The sequence below is a fragment of the Paramisgurnus dabryanus genome, chromosome 3, assembly GCF_030506205.2.
Source record: "Paramisgurnus dabryanus chromosome 3, PD_genome_1.1, whole genome shotgun sequence".
NCBI classification, from domain to species: domain Eukaryota; kingdom Metazoa; phylum Chordata; class Actinopteri; order Cypriniformes; family Cobitidae; genus Paramisgurnus; species Paramisgurnus dabryanus.
In genome coordinates this window covers 280,802-304,536 of record NC_133339.1, presented here as the reverse complement: position 1 = coordinate 304,536, position 23,735 = coordinate 280,802, and the positions used below count along the sequence as shown (strand labels likewise).

The window sequence follows — 23,735 nt, the reverse complement described above, 5'->3', positions numbered from 1 at the left end:
TACAAAGTGGGTCAAATATGAGGCATTGTGTGTTTGTGTATGCGTTTGGCCGTTGATCGTGTCTGACGGAAGCACAAAGAAAACATAAGCGCATGGAGATAACTTTTATTTACTAGGCGAGAGTAACCAAGTAGATGTGATGTTTGCAATCGTCTTTTATAAGAATACCAAAAAGCGCGTTAAATGAGGAATCGTGTGTTTGTGTGTGCATTTGGAAAACGCGTCACACAGACGAAGCACACACACTTGCATCTTTTATAAGAATACCACGAAGCGCGTCAAATATGAGGCATCGTGTGTTTTGTGAGTTTGTATATCGACCCCATCACACTGACGAAGCACACACACTCGCGTCTGTCTGGAGATTTAGGCGCGAGTAAACAAGTATGTGATGTGTGCAATCGCATCTTTTATAATGATACAACAAAGCGCTTCAAATATGAGGCATTGTGCGTTTGGACGTTGATCGAGTCACACTTTAATACAGTTAACAACGAAATACAATATTTGTTTTCGATTTCACTTACATCTTCCAAAAGCAGACATTCCAAGCATTATGTAGACATGTATCTTTTGTTTCTATTACAAATATTCGTTAAGTTACAGTTAATTTTTCTGACGTGTTTCTGAAAGGACTTCACTGAGGGAGAGAGAACAAAACGCGCATCATGTTTATTTTCTTAATTTTGCGAAAAGCACAACATGCTGTTTTTATTGGGAGTGGACAGAAAAAACTAGACACTTTAACGTTTTAAATGATGTATAAATTATATCTGTATGTCCAAAATCAGCAGAGTTATCTAAGTCTCTTTGGGGAGTGATTGAAAAATAAAGAGTTTGCGGCGCCCGCGCCGCAGCCGACCCCAGAGTGTTAAACTGTGGATAAAATTCATTTCGGGTAAATTTAACGGGCAATCTTTGGTCTTATAAGTCTATAAGCAGTGTTTCTTTGTATAATTTGTTTGTAATTTGTAAATATTAATTACAATAAGGATTCTTATGAACTGGGTTTGGACGTAACTTCAGCTTTAGGACCTAGGAGGTTGCATTTCTAGGAGGCATTTGTCGATTCGCATGCTGCGGTTGGTGGTCCAGATGCAACTCATTTTGAGTGACAGAAAAACTGACCAATCATACCGTTCCTCTGAATGGGTGGGTTCTCTTATCACTAACTCTCAAAGATATGTAATATGTACAGCAACAAAGAAAGAAACAAAACACACTCATGAAGTCACATCTGATTTAATGGATCCATTATAAAGAATTACACTAACATGACTAGCAACTGATTTTTTTCTGAAATGTTTATAATTACATCAAAAAATGTAGATTTAGCGATACAAGTAAAAGGTAATGTATTTTAATGAAATGCAATACATTGTTCCATTTATGAAATTCATTTTCAGCTGAAGCAAACCATAAATGTCCTGCTTTACTCAGAAATATGTCACATTATAGAAATTATGAAAACAGTTACAAAAGTGCTTTTAACAAACGTATGATGCTAATGCTAAAAACTGGGAGTGACTCCTTTATCACATTCACACACATATATAAATAATAGGAATTCATTCCAGAATTTATTTGTGATTGTCACTCATTGTTATTGACTGCAGTTATTCAGTTTGTGAATGTGTTATTGAGAGATCACAGACTGATGCTTGACTGCACTCACATCAGAATGATGTTTCATCTTCTTTTACTGCATACTGCAACTGATCTTCAACAGATGAGTGAGAAACTGTTAAACACAGACAAAACAATTATTGACATTAACTGGACATTATAGGCACAATAGTAAATATAACAACCTAATAAATCAGACCTTTCAATCTGTAGCATTTGAAAACCAGCACGGCTGTTGCTATCAGATATGGACAAACTGCCAGCAGAAAAATGGAAATCTTGAGTCCAGACATCTTCACACGAGCTTCTGAAACAAAAACACTTGTTATCATGCAGTTTATCTGAACAACAACAAACTACCACTTGAGATCATTTCTCTAGACTCTCACCTCTGACTGAGATCCAGCTCTTTGGAGACTCTCCTTTCTCTGAATTTTTACAGTAGTAGAAACCCTCATGTGACTTTGAGACTGTAGGGATGATCATCACGTCTTCTTTAGTGTGATTCTGCACCACTGATCCATCTTTATAAAATCCAGTTTGGAGGTTAAGTCGATATAAACAACCAAGAGTCAGATTATCTCCTTCAGTCACAGGATGAACAGGACTGTCCAGAATAATATGAACATCTACAGAACAGAAGAAATAAATGATGATTATAAATTATATCAAATTAACCAAGTGAAAATCTCAAAGACTCACATTAAAGGAGGGACCTAAACATTATTTAGAGATCAGAAGAAAATAAGGCTATAGTAGGGGACACACTCTAGCAGCACCCTGACAACCAACAAGAAAAGCCTAACAATTATATTAAAAACCACCACTGCACCAGCATTTATATTTCTTTATATTTTCTAAAGCGCCAAATATAATTGAAATGACTGCACTTGCTGCACTGTTCTTTATGAACTGACTTTTAAACTTTGAATGTCTCTAAAACAGCAGAATTATAAACTCACTGTGTACTGAGATATTAACAGGATGAAGTTTCTCTCCAGATTCAGACTGACACCAGTACACTCCAGTATCAGATGTGTCGAGAGATCTGATTGTACATGTAGATTCTGGTTCTGATTGATTGGGCGAAGATGAACAATTTTTCAGTTTATCTGTGTATCTTTTCACTGTCCATCCAGTAGAGTTACTGTGATCCTCACAGCTCAGAGAGAGAGATTCAGATGAGAAGTGTTGAGATCTGTTGGGTCTGATGATCAGAGAGACTGAAGAAGAAACACCTGAGAAGAAAATTACAGAAAATCATCTTTATTTATAATAAATTATTTTTTAATTAAATGTATTTATTAAATTATCTTTATTATAGTTGTGTGTGATGAACTCACCAGTGATCCACAGCGTTTGTTTGTTACTGTAGTCTGTGTGATAGACTGGATCTCCTCTCTCTGCTCTGCACATATAAACTCCTGTGTGCTTCACAGTCACTGAACTCACTGTGTAGTTGCCATTAGATCCTCGAATGCTGTCTGACACCAGCTCATAATCAAAATCTTTATTCACTGTAAAAGTCAAATTATTCTACACGTTATGCGTATTCAATGAAATATGTTATTTCCAGCAATAATCTGACATTAAATCGATTTGCCCAGATTAATTAGTACTTCACCTCCCACGTGACATCATCAACTATATTGTTAAACCAACATACTTCAAACGATGAATGTGCGACAAAGTTACTATGCTTTCATGAAAAGGTAGTTTGTTTCTCAAACGATGCATCGTACTATGGTCGTTCAGCAACGAGTTACGTCGTTGTTTGGAAAACACACCCCAGATAAGCTGGCCAATCAGGGACACATCGCTTTTTAAATCTATGAGTTTTGTACAAAATCTGTGCGTTTCAGGAAGAGAGTGAAATCTGGAGCTACACAAATATACGGTATGTGTAAAGTAATGTGTTTTTTAACCATAAACCAAGCAAACACATTGCATTATACCAAATACACAAAATAATGTTGTTTTTTAGCAATGAAATAGTTGCACTTTAAGGCTTTTGCTTTAACAGTCAGATTAGAGGCATTTCATTTTCTGCATTTCTGCATTTGCATTTGATTCATAAACATTTATTATTAATTTTTTTTTAGGGCCGATACATCTCATACCGTTTTGTCTGACCATCCCATACAACTCATCATCAGGCAGGAGAGACTCTGCTCTGCTGCGCGAGGACTAGGGGATTGGGATGGGGGTGGAGCCCACAAAAGCAGCGGTAGCTGCTTGTTGAGAAGAGTGAATGATAAGTGCTTTCAAGTCAAAGTCTCCAAAAAGTCTCCAACAACGGCAGAAAAAGTAGCTAGATTTGTCGCTAGTCGCTTTTTTTGAAATTAAGTCGCTAAAGGGGTCTGAAGTGTCTCTAAATCTAGCGACAAAGTCACCAAGTTGGCAACACTGGCTCGAGGTGCATTATTTTTCAATAATTCAACGGCCCGGAGTCAATTATTACGCTAATACTACGGTTACCACACCTTAAGACATTGATCACTGAGCGTCTCTAAACAGCACTGTTATTGCCTCGGAAAATCGTCTGTCATGTTGTTTTTGTTAGTCCGTTATTACAGTTTACTATGCGAAGTGAAATCGAACTGTAATGCAGTCAAAGAGAGCTGCCTGGAACTTTGTTCGCCGTGCGTTTCCCAGAAATAATTGCACACCTCAGAACATATATATGCCAATCAGATTCAAGCATTCAATGGACTCTTGTATAAATGTTTTTAATTAATTTAAGATGACCATGAATTAACTCTCATTTGAATAGTCGTTGATATAAATAGCGATACAAGTAAAAGGGAAATATATATTATTGAAATGCAATACATTGTTCCATTTATGAAATTCATTTTCAGCTGAAGCGAACCATAAATGTCCTGCTTTACTCAGAAATATGTCACATTATAGAAATTATGAAAACAGTTACAAAAGTGCTTTTAACAAACGTATGATGCTAATGGTAAAAACTGGGAGTGACTCCTCACATTCACACACATATAAAAATAATAGGAATTCATTCCAGAATTCATTTGTGTACAATACAAGCAGGGCCGGATTATCCATAGACGGGATGGGGCGAGTGCCCTGGGGCACCAGGCAATGGGGGGCACCAAGGGCTCCAGACTGCGTCTGATATACGCGTATATCGTTTATGTTACCATGCACTCAGTTGATCGTACCAATGGGTCTACGCAGCCCGGGTAAAGTCAACACATCTCACTCAGAACTGCGAGGAGATGCACTGGCGCGGATTAAAAATTAAAAATTGCAGAGATGAGAGACAAAGAGAGCGGGAGAACTTTTAGCCTACATTAACACCAACAACATTATAGATGAGAATAAAGGTTTCAGACATCAGTGCCAAGTTAAGGAAAACTTGATAAAAGATGAGAAACGTGTAAAGGATACAAGTTTGTAGATTGCCCTGCCACTCACCTCATAACAATGCTATCTGGATATAACTTGTATATGTATGTATTTTATGCCTTAGTGAAGGGGGTTGTATGAATCTTTGTTTCATAACTGCCTATTCTAAAAGTTTCATCAATTGTGCATAATAACATGTGCAGCAACTGCATAGAATTAAGTCTATTTAGTATTTTTCAGTAATGCAGTTATTGTGGAAAAAAAATTAATTGCTTGCTGATATTATATATGATATAATGTATAATTTTTTTGGGGGGAGGCACTTGAAATTTGGTCACCCTGGGGCACTTCACTGTGTTAATCCGGACCTGAATACAAGCAGTGTCTCTAAGAAAAATAGGCTTTCATTTAATAATTATTACAAGACTATCATGTAGCCTAATATTAGACACCAAAACCAAGTTGGAAAAGATGATCTTTAATTTGCGGGTCTGAACTGAACATCAACGCAGACATGAATTACCTCAAAAAAGTTTGAGATCCTATACATTCAAATCTTGAACGTAAATATAAAATGAACACAGAACGGAAGTTTAACACTAAAGCAAGAGCAAACATGCTGAATGGCAGCTAGTGGATTATATGAAAAACCGCTGGTGCGTCACACCGCTAGTGCAATACAAGAAGTTGAGGTTTGACTGGACTAAACAAAGAAAGACATCAACATTTTGGATCACATGGGGGTGAGTAAATTATCAGGATTTTTTTAGAAGGTGATGTAATCCTTCAAAGCCCAGTAAAAGCCCAGATGTGCTTTTGACCGTTTAAAAAAAAGTCTGTGTCGTGGTATGCAGGAACTCACTGCATTCAAACGCTTGCACATTTAAAAAAAAAAAAAAAACGTGCAAAATCACAGGAAATGACAAAATATTTACATTTACAATTTACAATATACGGACAGGATTAGTATTACCTGAGGTAATTTCCCCGGACCCTTTTGCAGAAGGTGAAATTCGCCGTAATCTTTACGGACATTGTCCGTAATGATTACTGACATGGAGCATTTGGACGGGACTAAAATCACCACTAAAATTAAAACAATTGCTTTACCCCACATCCCTATGCAAAAATTCTTCAGTCCGAATAGTACTATAAGGTTGCACAAAGATGGGGGGTAATTGTGATCCTAGTAGTGGGTGGACTGGGCCAAAATGCAATTTTTTTGCCCCAGTCCAGCCCTGTTGACATTTGTTTAATAAAACCAGCTGATGTAGATGTTATGAGATGAATGAGATATTACCTGAGTGAAGACTCTGTACAGTGAACCAGCTGAATGTCCAGCCTGTAGATGAACTTCTAACCTCACACATCAGAGTCACTGAATCTCCTTCAGTCAACCACTGCTGTGGAGAAACCCTTAAAACTGTCTGTGGTTTATCTGAAAGTGATCAATCTCTCATGAATAACATGTTACACTTCATCTCTTCACACTAATAATGATGAACAAACATATAAACTCACCTGATGATACAGTCAGTGTAACAGCATCACTCATTTTAGTGTTTTGTTCACTTATCTTTCCTCTACAGGTGTATTTACCACTGTGATAGTATTGAGTGTTGCTGATTTTACACTCTTGTCTGTCACAGTAGAACTGTCTATACTGGTTATACGGCTCTACAGTCCAGCTGTATGTCCACTCAGTGTCTCCTGTATCCTGTATGTCACATCTCAGAGTAACAGTTTCTCCTCTGAACAGCTGTTTGTCAGGATCAACACTCACTACAGGTTTAGGGCTCTCTGTGCAAACACAATGTACACATTTTTAACAAATCACATTCTGCACACACGATTCTGTTTAGTTAATATTTGACTTGTTATTAGAAAATGTTTAAACTATTGTACATTCTTGTTGCTCTTCTATACCCCGCCTTTCTGAAGCGTGTCGATTTGTAGAAAGCTTGTCATTCTGAAAAGTATGGTGTGCTCTGATTGGCCAGTTATCTAGTTTTTTGTAATTGGATGAATACCTCAAGTGTGTAACAGAAATGTGATGCTCCTTACCATATTTGAAATATCAGCTCCCAAAGCCACTTACATTCCCTTCATACACAACTTTTTCTTAAATGCAGGTATGCATTACTGAATTACAGGTAAAGTGTACCTACAGTAATACCTTGAACATAAAACAACAGGTCAAAACATAATTGATGACTAAAAGTAATTATTTCATGACATTACTTTGTGAAGAGAGTGGCATAATTCTGACTTAATTCTGTTAGTTGGGTTCAATATTAATGTGACGTAGAAATAATACCTAATGATAGCGTTTCTATCTCAGACCTCAGATGCAAACTTTTAAATAGGATCGCCAGGTCCAAACCACGCTATCGATTAGGCAGAACAAAAATCTCTACCACTAAAGATACCTTTATTAGTAATCTCCCAGATCTGTCCCAAACGAAACATGTAGCATATAACCATGAAGACCTGGATACTGCAATAAAAACCTTGAACAAAGTAGCACGCTGGAAGATGTTGTTCCCATTAAGATCAAATAAAATCAAGGAAAACAGCAGCACCATGGTATGACCATCATACCGCAGTCCTAAAAGAGGCAGCTAGAAAAATGGAGCATAGATGGAGCACCACAAAGCTATAGGTGTGGCATGCTACATGGACAGATTGTTCAACACTACAGACAGGCTATAAAAACTGCCACTATCTCAGCATCTTTCGTGTACATCCATAGCCTGTCGTTCTTGATGGCGACCACTTATCTTTCTTCATCTCATATACGGAGTGCCTAAACCTCCCCCTGACCGCCTAACTTCACTGTAGTCTTCCTCGCACCCGTGGAGGGCCTATTTATCCCCCTTACTGCCTACCCATACCCCATTCGCTTGTTAACAGTCAAATAGGTTTCGGGCAGACGACGGCGAATTTAGATTCGGTTAGCTCGGCCCGGGGGCGCCCTGAAATGTGGCTCGTATTTCTCGTCCCCTCCGCACACCACCACTTTCTGTTTCAAGTTTGGGGACCATCAGGGCTGTACAGGAGCCGGTTCCATGTGCGGCAGGAAGTCCCACCTGTAACTTATTACGCTGCAGATGTAAACTTTATATTTCAGGGGTCAAAGGTCGCAGGGGCCCGAAACTCAGAACGGCATTCCACCACAGGCCCTCAGGCAGGGGCCCAGAGTTCAGTGCCTCTAAGTGCCTTCCGAGCCTGTTTGTACTTGGATAATAAGTTATAACTGACTTTATGCGACGTCGCAGTTGGATGACGTCAAAGTACCGCGAGAGCTCTTCAAGAAATCTTACGGAGTAGTTTAATTTCGACTTGCTCTCGCGGTACATTGACGTAATCTGTCTGTCAGTTCTTGCAGCGCAGCATAAAGTTAAACACACACACAAAAAAGTCACATAGAGATCGTTGAATTCGTTATATCTATCAATATTTTCCATGAAGTCATTGGCTGATGGAGGAACGAGCAAGTGATTGATTACACCCCTAAAGGACGTCACGTTTTCGACGGTGCTGTTTGGATTATCTATTATACTACCTCCCTATTTTAAATACAAACTTTGAAGGCGGGTTCATGTGTTTACCGGAACGTATTACCAGACGTTCATGCGAAATCTGATGTAAACAATAGACTATATATCTATATTTCATGGATTATATGCATTTGTGGACAAAAATGGTCACTGGATGATTCACACATCTGAAACAGACTGGATTTGTCTTGTGATCAACACAAAGGAAAAAAGTCCTGTTTTATTTTTGCATGTTGTCATCCGGACTTCTGTCACAAAATACTACATGCTAGAACATTTGTATCTCAAAACGGCTTTACTGGGGGTATGGCTTAGCTAAATGAGATGTAAATGAGCCCTATTGTCTCTCCCGGCAGGGAGAAGTGTTAAATTTTCTTTCTCTATTTTCTCGGCGTTCTGTTTCTTGAATGTGTTACATTCAAATGGCCACAACTTCTCCAAATCTTATCAGATTTCCATGTGTTACACATCGTTGGAAAGCTTAGAAACTGCAGTATCAGAATCTATGAATAACTCAAAATGTCCCAGTTCCAACTTGTGTCCCTACTTTCCGTGACTGGTCACATATTGCTAGGAACTATACTCTCATTCTGGAGTAATAATCAAGGACTTTGCTAGCAAAAATATCAAAACTCTTTTGTTTTTTTTATGCCAATGGACTACTTAGATTCTATGGATATGTAGTGCCAGACCCGGAGATTGGCTAAATGGATTCCAAAACGGTAAGGGGAGCTGGAAAATGAGCATATTTTCAAAAAAAGTGAAATGTCCCTTTAAGCGAGTATCTGGCAAACGTGAGCGTCTCTTTTATCACAAACCCCTTCTAAGCATCTGCAGCAGGCTCGTATTTTGACATCACGTGTGATGCACATAAGTATACATGACGCGACGAACACATTTTAACATGACGAGCCACACACATAATGAGCTACAGACATGTTGTGACGAGCTTTGCATCGTGCGCCTTAAAGAAGTTACTGACCGCAACTGGATCAAATTAAATATGGCACCCTGATCAATGACATCTTACATGTCATGTTGTCTCTCACCTTTAACATTTATCCACAGTACATCACTGTGGTCTGTGTAATAGTCTGGTTTTCCTCTTCCAGCTCTACACCAGTACTGACCTCCGTCTGAAACTTTAACACTGTGGATTGTGTAAGAGTTTGTTTCTGTTGTCCTCATCTCAGTGTTTTGTGTGTGTTTGTACCAGTAAAACTTCCATCCAGTAGACCAATGATCAATGTGACACTTCAGATTCACTGTGTTACCTGTCAGTACAGATCCTTCAGTACCTGATGTGAGTTTAGGTTTTGGTTTTGATCCTGCAAGAGAATAAAACACATTCAGATCTTGAAGAGGCTCCTCTATAGGGCTTTTCACACAGTGCTTAACCCCCAGGATATCTTTGTTCTAAACCCTGCTTTTAACCCTAGGTTAAGGATCGTTTTACACTTGTAATTTGGAAGCGAGTTTTTCCCTGATATTAACCCAGGGTTATTAAACCCTGTTCAGAAGCAGGGTTAGCCCTGCAAACGCATGTAGTGTGAAACGAAGTGGGGTTAGAATGTTATGACCCCAATTAAACACAGCTAAAGTGGCTAATCGAGGTGTTCAGGGTTGCTTGATAATTACAGACAGGTGTGTGGGAGGAGGGTTGGAGACACCTGACATAGGGTTCAGGAATGTACACCCTGCCAAATAAACAGCATACCCGCAAAACCAGCATTATGTTGTTTTGGTGCGGGTTTGCTGGTGGTCATCAGCATGAGAATCTAGGCTGCATTTTTTTAAACCAGGGTAGTGTGAAACGTCAGATTCTGAATACCCAGGGTTATCTCTTAACCCCTGGTTAAGTATGAACAGTGTGAAATGTGAAACGGTTAACCCAGGATTCCATTAACCTGGGGTTTATTTCTAGTGTGAAAAGCCTTTTTGAGTCTTTATCACAGTCACATCACATACTGCTTACAGGTACATGAATTAATTGCATTAAAACAATATATTTCTGGCAAATACAGGTATTTGCACCATTAAACCACACCACAACGTCACCTGACCCGGAACAAGAAGCTCCAAGAGAGTTTAAAAACGAACAAAGTGTGTGTATGTGTGTGTGTGTGTGTGTGTGTGTGTGTGTGTGTGTGTGTGTGTGTGTGTGTGTGTGTGTGTGTGTGTGTGTGTGTGTGTGTGTGTTGTGTAGTTGGATGTTATTTAGATTGTTGATTGAGTGCGAGGTGGAAAAGAAGAACCAAGGATGGTGCCATTTTCTACAGGTATGTGCTGTTTGTTACATGGGTTACTAGGGCGACAATGTATCCCAGGTAACACATCCACTTTCTAAGATGTTGAACTAACTTCTTCTATGGCCTGTAAGCGCTCATTCCCTGACACACTCACATCTGAAATACCTGCACGCACTCACACATTTATGTACAATATTTATTAAATGTTAATAACCACGTTTGTGGTTGCTTAGCAGGACAAATATTTATTTCTAGCTGAGGTTTTGCATGTCTTTTGAGGTTTTGCTGTCATTTAATATATGTACAGTATATGCCTTATTGTGGATTGAAAGGTATTTTTGTGAATTAACTTCTGTATTAATAAAGATTTTTTGTTATGTAACTGAGATAATTAAGCAATATACACGGATGAACTAAAGCCTGTGAATTGACTCTCTGATTAATGGTAAACAGGGACAATGTGTTGTATTGCATGTTTTGAATTCTGTTTCTATTGTAACATTTGGTATCTGTACTATCTGTGGAGCATAATCTAATTGATAAGATTAATATCACCTGAACTGAAACTTAATTATATTATTAGAGTTATATTGTGTATAAAAATGCCATTGTGGGACGGGCACCGTTACACAGTAATAAACACACATGAGATGCCTCTGTCTTTATTTTACCATGTTTTACAGTAACATTGATATTAAACTTACCTTTTACAGTGAGATAAAGAGCAGAGCGTAGTAGTGAAGTCTGTGGTCGTCCATGTATCACTGCACTACACCTAAACCAACTTTGATCATATTCAGTAACTCCAGTGATAGTGAGAGAGTCTCTGTTTACAGTGTAATGCCCAGAGTTAAAAACTTCAGTTGTGTCTTTATACCACTGATATCTCCAGTTTAATGATCTGTACTGATCTATCTGACAGTTCAGAGTGACTGTCTCTCCAGTGAACACAGATCTGTCTGGTGTTACTCTCACTGTAACTCTGGGTAAAGCTGAGAAAAGAAGAAAAATAAGGTTTAATTAAAGCTGCATGCAGCGATGAAAGGGCCCATGGCCACTGCCAACCGATAGCCTTAGGAATGCATACAGTGGGCCATATGCATTTAAGTTGGTAAATATAGGAGGAATGTGGCAATGGTATTTTGATGTGCCACACCTCCTGTTGACAGCAAAACTGAATAGTGTACATAAATGCCTTCAATCCTAGGGTCTTATTAAACATTAATTAGAGCACAGATTGAACACTGTATGTTTAAGCTAATGCAAAACATGCCTGTTCATGATGCCAGCAGGTGGCACTATGACTGTAACTGAATATTGGCATGTAAATGTGATCAATCCAGGACTCTTAGCAATCATGGGAAATTAGGGCAAGATTAAAAATGGCATAATCCGTGTTAAACATGTCACTTCCTGTTGCCAGCTGGTGGTGCTATGACCATTAGTAACTATTGTCATGCAGATGTGTTCATTCCAGGAATCATAGGAAGTTTGGGACAGATAGGACACTGTATGCCTGAGTTCCAGCAACTTCCTGTTTCATAGCAAAAAATCTATTATTTGGGGGGGGGGGGGGTCGGAAGAGACACAAATTTGAATGTAGACTTAAATCCTTTGCAATTTAGCATCACAAAGGCCTTAAGATGGTACTCTTAAATATGATGATGATCCAAAGAAAACTATAGGAGTTCATTAAAGTATGAAGCCTGGAAATGATAAAAATTATGTCACCTCTGTGCTTGGACCATAATAATAACTCCTTTAAGAACAATAGGGTCCTTGCCAGGGCTGGATTATCCATAGACGGGATTGGGCAAATGCCCTGGGGCACCAGGCAATGGGGGGGGCAAGGGCTCCAGATTGCGACAAAATTGGGTTTTTGACACAGCGACAGCAGCTTTTTTTACACAAATACTTGCACATGTGCACATGCCTGTGACAAAAATACGGAATGCATGTTTGGGTTTTTACCGCTTATTTGCATGACGCCTCAAACTTTTTATGTCACCATGCGCTAGTTGAATCTACCGATGGGTACGCAGCCCCGCATGAAGTCAACACATCTCACTCAGAACCGCAAGAAGACGTGCTTGTGTGGGTTAAATTGGACATTGCAAAGATATGGTAAAAAACTTAAACTTACTGCCGCCAGCTAATGGATGACAAATGAGAGTTTTCTTTGCATTTTCCAGTGCGCTGTCTCTCAAGATGCGTGCGTCACATCAAAGACATTCATGAAAGCCTTTACTGTTTGCACAAAAGCTATAATAGTTTGCAAATTCAAGTTTCAAACAAAATTAAAGGAAAGCTTTTAATAAGATCTCTACAGTGTCTTTGAAAGTATTTATGTATTTTATTATATAATTCATTGGCGGTCTCTCTACCATGCATGAAAGCACATTGGTTGTTTATCCTGTGCATAAGATGCGCCCATGTCTCGTCACATTTCATAATTTCTATTTTTGCCATAGAAAAAAGTCGATACTTTATACTTATGCCTACCCTTGACTAGACGTAAGTTTAAGTCTCAGACGTGCGCTACGTCTAGATCTAGATGGTGCAACAGGTGTAAATTCTACGTCTGACGTAAAGCATTTATGTCCAGAGTAGTCTTAAGACCAGGTTTAAGCCCAGCTGGTGCAACCGGCCCCAGGTGCCCAGTTAAGGAAAATTTAATAAAAGACGAGAAATGTGTTAAGGATACAAGTATGTATTTTCCATGGCACTCATCTGATTACAATATGCTATCTGGATATAACTTATTGTTTATGTATGTATCTTATGCCTAGAATTAGTCAAGAGGGTTGTATGATTCTTGTATGATACTTTAATCAATTGTGCATAATGGCATGTGCAGCAACTGCGTAGAGTTAAGTCTATTATTTTTCAGAAATGCTGTTATTTTGGCAAAAATTTTAATAATTGCATTGCAGGCTGAGTTAAAGGCTCTCTAATGCCTGGCTCACACTAGAGGTCTGTGCGGGACACAATTTTCAGTCCCGCTCCCGCCCGCACCCGCAAAGTTCAGTCCCACTCCCGCCCGCTCCCGAAAAGATTTGTAATTTTTAGTCCCGCTCCCGCCCGCATCTGTGATATTTTGTCCCGCTCCCGCCCGCAAATGCCCGCAGGCAGGATGGATGGATGTTTACTTTCTGTCTGAGGAAAGCTCTTAAAAAAACGTGCATGCACATATAATTCCTTACCAATACTTGGTAACAGGCCCAGATGGCTAATCAGACCAGGAGAATTCCCGGTGGGCCAGTCTGTTTTTTGGCAACGAGGCCGATTGTTGTCATGCCACCAGGTTGAAGGTTGCTGTCATAGGCTGCCTGCAGTCACAGCAGCCCCACCACTTTATGCCCAAATTGATTGTGTCCCGAGTCCCGACCACTTATTGGAAGAATTTTTGCATTCGAGTCCATTAACTTAACATCTAAAATGAATGGGAAACGCAGGACGCGCTGAATTTCTTCTTCTTTTCAAAGCGTTCGCCTGTAAATACGAGTTTTGTTTCAGACGCGTCTATATTTGAGTGCGCTTGCCGTGCATCAAGATTTAAAATAAACTTGGCAACTTGATGCGAACGGTGTCTAAAAAGAAAAGGATATACAAATCGTAATTTTTAAGATGTAACAATGAATCGTCTGTGAATCGTCATATTTGCAAGAGTATCAAAAATCTATTTGATGCAAAACTCATCAGTTTATTGGAAAATAAAGTAAGTTTCATATATGATGTCAAGTAAAAAAAATTCCACTATATTTATATGCCTATCTTACGACGTTATTTACCTATATACATGAATAACATGATATAATTACTAATAAAAAAATAAAAAGATTTGATAAAGCTTTGATCAATCTTGCTTATGTATTGTATAGGGGTTTGCAAACTTTTTCAACCCAACAGGTAATCTCAAGACCCACCATTTAAAAAAATAGAAACAAACACATTTATTTCCTTTCAGTAGTTTTTGAATAAGTTTAATTGAATAATATTTTAAAAAGTTATGAATTTATATATAAATTTCATAGTGTGGCCAATTAAAATACACTTGGCGAATAGAGCAATAAAATACAGCGTCTTTTCAGAATAAGCTGCCGTCAGAGCAAGTGTAATTGCAGCATTTACACGCTCCCCTGCTCTGATCTCTTATTCCAAATTGTTCTTTTAAGTCAGAATGTAAAAATAACATGGACACTTAACTTACGTTCTTACAAAGATGTTGGATTTAGGTATATGCAGGTGAGGATTTTTTTCACCTTCTGAACTTATTAAATACACCGCATATTTTAAACGAAAATATATTTGGCAAAGACGTTTAAAATCTGTAGTAGGCAACATTTGATATTCAACGTTATATTATTAAATATTTCCATTTCTTAATAAAATAAATTTGTTAAATGTTAGTTCATTATTATTCATTATATATATACGAAAACTCAACACCAATAAAACAGTAGGCTTACAATGACAAACTCACTTATATTAAACAGTTTGTTTTATATTAATAAAACAAATTCGACGGATGATATCTGCGTTATAACGAATAAATGAAAGACATAATTTTCCATTACTACGAATGCTTATTATTTTTTTATTATAATTTTTTTATTAAAACAGAACAACAATAAATTAGCAAAATGACTCGCTTATATTAAACAGAACGTTTAATAAAAACTAATAGACTGAAAACATTTACCCGTCTTTTAACATAAATAAATCTAAAGATTTGCGGCTGAAAATGAGTCCCACTCAGCACTAACATATTTATTGGCAAGCCTGCATGTGTTCAACCATACAAAACATTTATTAGGCTGCTTAAAAGTTTTTATTGCTACCAAACAGAATCTCCCCTCACAACTACAAATTATGAACTACTTTAATTATTTAATATATTTTACTTTACACTAATATTTAATTTGCGGGAGTGCAGCGTATCATCCCTCCCGCCCGCACCCGCAGTGCATCTCTATCATCCCGCCCGCTCCCGCAAGGACCATTCAAAATTTGTCCCAAAATTTTGCATCGGGACCCGTGGGTCCCGCGGGACTCCCGCGGGAGTGCAGACCTCTAGCTCACACTACAGGATTTTTAAAATCCTGGCACATTATGAAATCTGGTTGCAGCACACACATAAGGAGAATCTTGTCAGATATTCTTCTCTCAAATCTTAAACATGCTCACACTACAGGAATTTAAAATCCTAGTGCATCACACACTAAAGGATATTATTAGGATTATCTTGCCAGAGCAAGCACTTCACGTCACCTCAGGAGAAGAGTATATAAAGGAATGAAGATTATGATACATTTATTATGATTTCTTTTTAAATATTTACAAAGTAGCAGCTTTCATTTTGAAACCTAGGTGATTTCTCCTCCTCAGCTCTTGTTTATGGCAATGATCATGATATGTTTTAAGGATGTGTTATGCAGGCAGTGTTTGAATGCATACTGTAGATGTGTGCACAATCTAGCACCAACTCAAGACTAATCCTTATGCAAGATTTATTTAAATTTAAATACATCTATTTAAAAACATATTTTAAATATAATTGGCTAGCCTATATCACTTTTTTTTTTTTTGCACATTTAGGAGTTACTATTAAGTGATGTATGCTATTTCTATCAATGCTCTGTTTTCCTGTTTCTTCCTAACAGGAATATTATTGTAGGTTTATAAGCATTGCTGCTACATGACTGATGCTTGGTTAAACTTTATTTTGCACTGTTGTTTGCATTATTTAATTCCACTGTATATATACACTGCTCTGCAGTGATATTATTTTTAGCTATATACTATGTAAATTATATTTTTCTTGTTCATTCTTCTGAGGCTACTGGTCTTTGAGAGCTTCTAAACAAATTTCATTATAGTTTTATTATGACAGTAAAGTTTCTATTTTATTCTAATCTATTCTATCTTGCAGTGTAGTGTCTAGTGTTAAAATCAGTATTTACATTACCAATGGTTCTGGACAATATGTAATTTAATGTGAAACGTTGTAAGTCTGGAAATGAGGCGCATCAGATTCACAAGTGTGCGGTGTTTCAGCAATCAGTTTCTGTGCGTTTGTGGAGCACGTCACAAAAAAAGAACTGAAAATCGTCATATCAATTTAAATTTGTTTTGTTAATATGCTAATTATTTAAGTGCAACATATTTCGTGTATGCCTATTTATTTTATTAAATTTCCTCTATACACAGAATAGCTGCAGGTGCGTGATGTGACTGACCATCATCATGTTCTGTTGTTTTTAAGATATTTTAGATAATGTTTATAAAAGAGTGAACAACGTGAATCAAGCGAGGAACACTCGATTCTCATGCCCTAAAAACTCACATCACAGACTTTTAACAGATCACAGATCTGAATGATCAATTAAATAAAACAATTACTGTTTTTTTAAATGTTCACATAATTGACAATTAACACATTTTAGATGTATTTGAAGAGTTTGGTTCTAAAACACAATAAATCCATTTGACTAATTTTGGTAAAAATGTGTTTTTTTTACCAAGAAAGTGACACGATGCAAACCACTACTTTCTATTACAAACTTTCACACAGCATCTTTAGGTTATAATAACATAAAAAATTCAAATCCATAATGCCATAAGTTTTTTTTTTTTAAATGCTTTAAATCTATTGAATCAATATATAAATGTGCATTCATCTTTGCCATGTTATTTTTATTTAGTGGTATACACTAATAAAACAAAAACATTAATGGCATTAATCTAAAAACATTTACTTTGTCATATTAAGATCACTGTCATTAGTGCGGTCATCCTTGGGACGTTGCTGAACATTTTTGACCGCGATCAGCAGTAAAATGTTTTGGTCCTACAGTACTCGATTTTCATTGCCTTAAAGTTTTTATTAGCTCCCCTGGGATCAATGTGTTAGCTTGACAGAAGCTTGATGCAATCTTGTGAGAACAAGGACAGCCGGTATTTTTCCATCGCCCGAATGGCTTACGTTTCTTCCCCACTACAGGAAACCACCACAGGTTTATTCATTCCAACAAAGGTGGTATTTAGTTTTTGTTTGTTTGTTGATCACGAAGTACAAAGTAGATGAAGATTCTATGTGTATTCAATGTGCCACCATTGTTGTTTACAGTGTGTGGAATGGTGCGCTGTGAATTGTTGAGCGGATTCATTAAAAAATATATGCTGATTTTGCGTAAAATTAAGATTTTAAGTTTTAATATTGACCTGATACAATACTGTTTTTAAATGCCGTTTATCGCGTTTTGGAAGCAAACTCTTTATTTATTTCTCTATTTTACAGACATTAATTTTGAACTCACCCTTCACAGTGAGATTAACAGGAGAGCTTGATAGTGAAGTGTGTGTTCGTCCATGTATCTCTGCTCTACATCTGAACTCATTCTGATCAGATTGAGTGACTCCAGTGATAGTGAGAGAGTCTCTGTTTACAGTGTAACGCCCAGAGTTAAACACATCAGTGTCGCCTTTACTCCACAGATATCTCCAGTTTAATGATCTGTACTGATCCTCTATCTCACACTTCAGAGTGACTGTCTCTCCAGTGAACACAGATCTGTCTGGTGTTACTCTCAATGTAGCTCTGGGTAAAGCTAAGGAAAAAAATAAAGTTTAAAAACACAGACCTTTTACAGATCACAGATCTGAATGATCAATTAAATTAACCAATATATTTTTGGTCCTTTTAAAACAGTGACATAATGTTTCTGACAATTAACACACATGTGAGATACTTCCGTCTTTATTTCTCTATTTTAAAGACATTGATATTGAACTTACCCTTCACAGTGAGATAAACAGCAGATCTTGATAGTGAAGTCTGTGGTCGTCCGTGTATCACTGCACTACAGCTGAACTCATCCTGATCAGATTGAGTAACTCTATTGATAGTCAGAGAGTCTCTGTTTACAGTGAAACGCCCAGAGGAAAACACTTCAGTTGTGTCTTTATACCACAGATATCTCCAGTCACTGTACTGATCCTCTATCTCACACTTCAGAGTGACTGTCTCTCCAGTGAACACAGATTCGTCTGGTGTTACATTCACTGTAGCTCTGGGTGTAGCTGTAAAGATAAAAAAATATTTAGACAGGGCTTAAGGATAGTACACAACAGGGCTGGACTGGGGGGGAACATCATCCTTGGCATTTTGGCCCAGACTGTCCCACTACATAGAATCACAAATACCACCCATCTTTGTGCAATATCAAAGCCATATAATGATTACTTAGAAAAGTATAAGACCTGACACGTGACATTGCAATAAATGCAAGCACTGTAAAAGGCTTTGCAGGTTTTAAAAATAGGCTAATTGTCTTAGCCAGTGTGCACAATGTGTAAACTAACCACTTTATTATAACACTGAGACCTGATAAATGTTACAATGTAGTCGCAGGTTCCGGCAGAGCCACAAGTCCCATTACAGAATATTTTGATCACTTTTTTCTGAAAAAGTTTTACCAATTCCAAACCACAGCAATTTTAATAACTACCTTTCTTTTTTGTATATATATTTTCCTTTCATCCTTTTTTTGTGACCCTGCAGCCCGAATCAGGGTTTACTGTCTAAAGATCACAGCTCAATTTTGCAATTTCTATAGCATGGCATCTTTCTTATGGACATTAAATAATAAATGTCCAGTGTGTGTTAAACCATTTTGGCCCATTTTACCTGTAAAAGAAAATTTGCCTAATAATTCTGCACACCTGAATATAAGTTTTTTTTCGGTAGCACTTTATTTTACAGTACGTGTACTTACCTTGTACATATATGGTAAATAAGTTGTACTTACCGACAAATGTGTGGTACTTTTAGGTATCTACATGGTAATTAACTAGTGGTTCATACTTGGTAGTTATTATGTAACTCTAGATAAGTACTGGGTAATAACAGATACATACTTATAGTGTAGGTATACTGTAACTAACCAGAAACATTACTGTACTTACAAATAAATGTACAATAGTAGTATTTAGTATTTACAGGCAAGTTAGGGTAAATGACAGGTATTTACAGTGTACATATATGATAACTAATATCAAACACTACTGTACTTACAAATTGTATATACATGATAAGTGTGTGGTACCTGTAGGCCATAAATGAATGACTGGCACATATGGTGTATGTAAACTGTAACTAACAAGAAACACTACTGTACTTACATATTGTACATACACAATAAGTATGACCTACACTTGCCTGAAGGTACCACACAATTATTGTAATAAGTGGAATAAATCTACTACTGTAACTGACAAGTCCCAGAAAGCTCTGAACTTCTGAAGCGTTTTGTGGTTCTCTGGCCTCTGCCACAGTTCTGCCTTTCTCATCAGTGGGACCAATGCCTTTTTGTTTGAGCAGAATTCCCATGAAATTTAAGCGATCAATGCCAAACTGACATTTTGAATGATCCAGGGTTAACACGCACTTTCCCAGACGCTTCATGGCGGCATGTAGACGTTGCTTGTGTGTTTCATGATCAGCTGCGTGAATAATCACATCATCTGAGAGGTTTTCAACAGAGCAGGCGCTATCTCATGTTACTATTGCTCACTTCCAGGCGATACTCCAAAAATGACACCGTTTGTATCTGTATACCCCATTATGGACTGAAAATGCTCTAATCTGACGAGACTGTGGTGTCAACTCCAGTTGATGATATCCCTACTTGAGATCTAGCTTGCTAAAAACCATGGATCCGTTTATGCTTTGTAAAAGCTCATCGACAGTGGGGATGGGGTATCGTTCTCTGATGATTGCTCAATTGGCTTGTCGCATTTCAAGATACAGTCTGATTTCATTATTAGCTTTTGGCATGATTACCACTAGATTAACCCATGGTGTAGGTCCATTCACTTCTTTTATGATATCCATTTTTAGAAGTTCTTTTATCTTTTCCTTCATAGGACCCCTCAGATGAACCGGTGTTCACCTTAAAGGCTGTGCCACTGGCTGAACATTTGGGTCTATATATAAGCTGATTCGTTTGGTTTTTAGCTTAACAGCTCCTTGGAAAACTTTTGGGTATTGTCTATGAAGTGTTTGTTAGAGGTCCGTTATTGCTGCAATGTTTGTGCCTATCTTCAGCACTTCAAGTTTCATAGCAGTATCTCTACCCAATAACGGTTCTCCAGTCACAAGGAACTCGGCAGATACCATCTGGTTGTTGATTCTAGCTTTTAAATATCTCCCTAAGTGATCATTATTACCACATCAATAGCACTGTTTATTCCCCCTACTGCATTTTGCATGTTGTTATCCCTTGAATTTTCCTTTCATTTACTTTCCTCCTTTTTTCCAGATGCGATTCACAAACTCTTTATCAGGTGTAGATGTCTCACTAACCAATGATGAACCCATTTGTTCTTCTATCTGTTCACAGAGGGCAGCAACCGCCAATGCGCAATTTAATGTGAGGTTTGGTCCCTCTTCCAAAAGTTTGCGGCCCAAAAATGTTGACGAACTTTTGCCTACTATGGCATCCCGAATTTGATTATTCATGTCATCCGCAAAAGTCTCTTGCTTCTTCGGGATTTTGGGAAATTTTATAAAATGATTGCCTACACAATATTACGATATGCATACGCATTATTTACGCGTGGCACAAAGTATGCATTCAAAGCTGTGACGTTTGCGTTGTAATAAGAGCATCTCCCGTGTAGGTAGGGTTGAGAAAATATCCTGAACATCAAGTACAGCATGATGCAAAATAAGTGATCTGCGTCTCCAACGAATTTCTGCTGCTGCGTCCTCCTTGATTATTAATCTTTTCCATCCGTGTAAAGTTCAAATGATGTCAGCCACCTTGTCCATCTTGGACCAAGAGTTGCGGGATCTTTGTAGCATTCAAACGTAGGAATACCTGACATTTTCCTCATGTACAATCAGTACTAACATCCACACGGCTGCATCCTCGTCGCCAATGTTGTGTATCGGTTTTATACCTTTATACCTTGTTTATCTTATTAACTTAATCGCACGCCAATCGGGATTCTGAACAGCATCTTAACTTGTGTTCTCCAGCACACTACACACATTCAACATCTTGATCCCAGCATGCATTGCACTTTCATTTCTTAAAGATACAGAGCATCATTTGAGTACATGACAGTACTGACTACTGATTCCTATGCTGGTCCATGCTGGTCACAAGCAAAACAGCACCAAGACACAACATATGCTGGTCTTGCTGGTATTCTGTTTTTTCCTGCAGGGAAGTATTAATAGAATATCTGTTTATATCTGTTGATATCTGAAATCAGACGTTCTTTATTTTCTTAAATTACAGACTTCATCCTTGTTGATGTCTGTTTTATTGAGTTAAACACAGTGAGGTTGAGTTCTATTAGTCTCTGTGTCTCTTGGTTTACTAACCTACATCTAACATTGACTGTACTTCCATGGATAACGTTATTTCAACTGTGTATTTCACTAACAAAACAATAGGCCTATCGGAAGAGAGGCTCATAAATGTTACTTATTACAGGCCAAAACGACCTGTTCTTCTTGTCTTTATTTATAAATATTACAGAGATTGATAATGAACTTACCATTCACAGTGAGATCAACAGCAAAGCTTGATTGTAAAGTTTGTGGTCGTCCGTGTATCTCTGTACTACAGCTGAACTCATCCTGATCAGATTCAGTAACTCCATTGATAGTGAGAGAGTCTCTGTTTATAGTGTAACGCCCAGAGTTAAACACTTCAGTTGTGTTTTTATACCATAGATATCTCCAGTTTAATGATCTGTACTGATCCTCTATCTCACACTTCAGAGTGACTGTCTCTCCAGTGAACACATATATGTCTGGTGTTACATTCACTGCAAATATGGGTAAAGCTGAGGAAAGAAGAAAAAATAAGGTTTAAAAGCACACACCATAGGCTGTTAACATGAAATCACAGATCTGAATAATCAATTAAATAAAACAACATATTTCTGGTCTTTTAAAAACAGTGACAATGTTTCTGATAATTAACACACACGTGAGATGCTTCTGTCTTTATTTCTCTATTTTACAGACACTGATGTTAAACTTACCATTCACAGTGAGATTAACAGCAGAGCTTGATAGTGAAGTTTGTGGTCGTCCATCTATCACTGCACTACAGCTGAACTCATCCTGATCAGATTCAGTAACTCCAGTGATAGTGAGATAGTCTCCATTTACAGTGTAATTTTCAGGGTTAAACACTTCAGTGCCACGTTTATACCATTGATATGTCCAGTCACTGTACTGATCCTCTATCTCACACTTCAGAGTGACTGTCTCTCCAGTGAACACAGGACCATCTGGTGTTACATTCACTGTAGCTGTGGGGAAAGCTGTAAAGATAATAAAATATTGTTAAAACTTGACTAAGACTGGAACTTTCCAGTTTTATAATAAATATCAAGACACCCAACACCAAGTCTGCTGCATATACATTGTGTTCATTCACACAAAAATCGCTGCAAAAGATGCTTTCCAACAGGTTTTATCGTAGTTTTTGTCCAACTCCATTGACTTGTATTAGATGTGCTGTGAGGTACGGTATAGGTGCGTTCCATTCGACCGTAAGTGGACTGCGAAGTGGAGTTCACAGGGTATTCCGCCATCTTAAGTGAGATTCCAATCCGAAGGGAGCGAACATGTTCAGTTCGAAGGGCACTGCGCACGGCATAGGGAATCAGGGAACATCGATACATCACTTCACAGGAAGTGGAGAGCGATAATCACCCAACTGTCATTGTGCGCATCACATGATCACCAGTCAGAACGGTCAGACCGCTATGCAGTTATATGACAATCGTTTAAAAACACATAAATACACATAGTTAACCAAATAAAAGTTTACTTTCATATTTGCATGACAGTTACAGCAGGGCTTCAATTCTGTTAATAGTCAAGTAATAGCAGCAATAG

General features: G+C 37.8%; 1 protein-coding gene across 1 annotated transcript; it reads right to left on the bottom strand.

Annotated features, from left to right (window-relative positions):
* Positions 1–1,358: 1,358 nt before the first annotated feature.
* On the bottom strand, positions 1,359–22,928 carry LOC135733714 (cell adhesion molecule CEACAM5-like; the record flags this gene model as incomplete). Its single annotated transcript, XM_073813723.1, has 9 exons — positions 1,359–1,741; positions 1,826–1,933; positions 2,016–2,255; positions 2,589–2,864; positions 2,970–3,134; positions 6,311–6,436; positions 6,520–6,798; positions 9,608–9,886; positions 22,871–22,928. Coding segments are annotated over 9 exons (1,596 nt in total), but the record flags the coding sequence as incomplete, so codon positions are not given.
* Between the last annotated feature and the right edge of the window lie 807 nt (positions 22,929–23,735).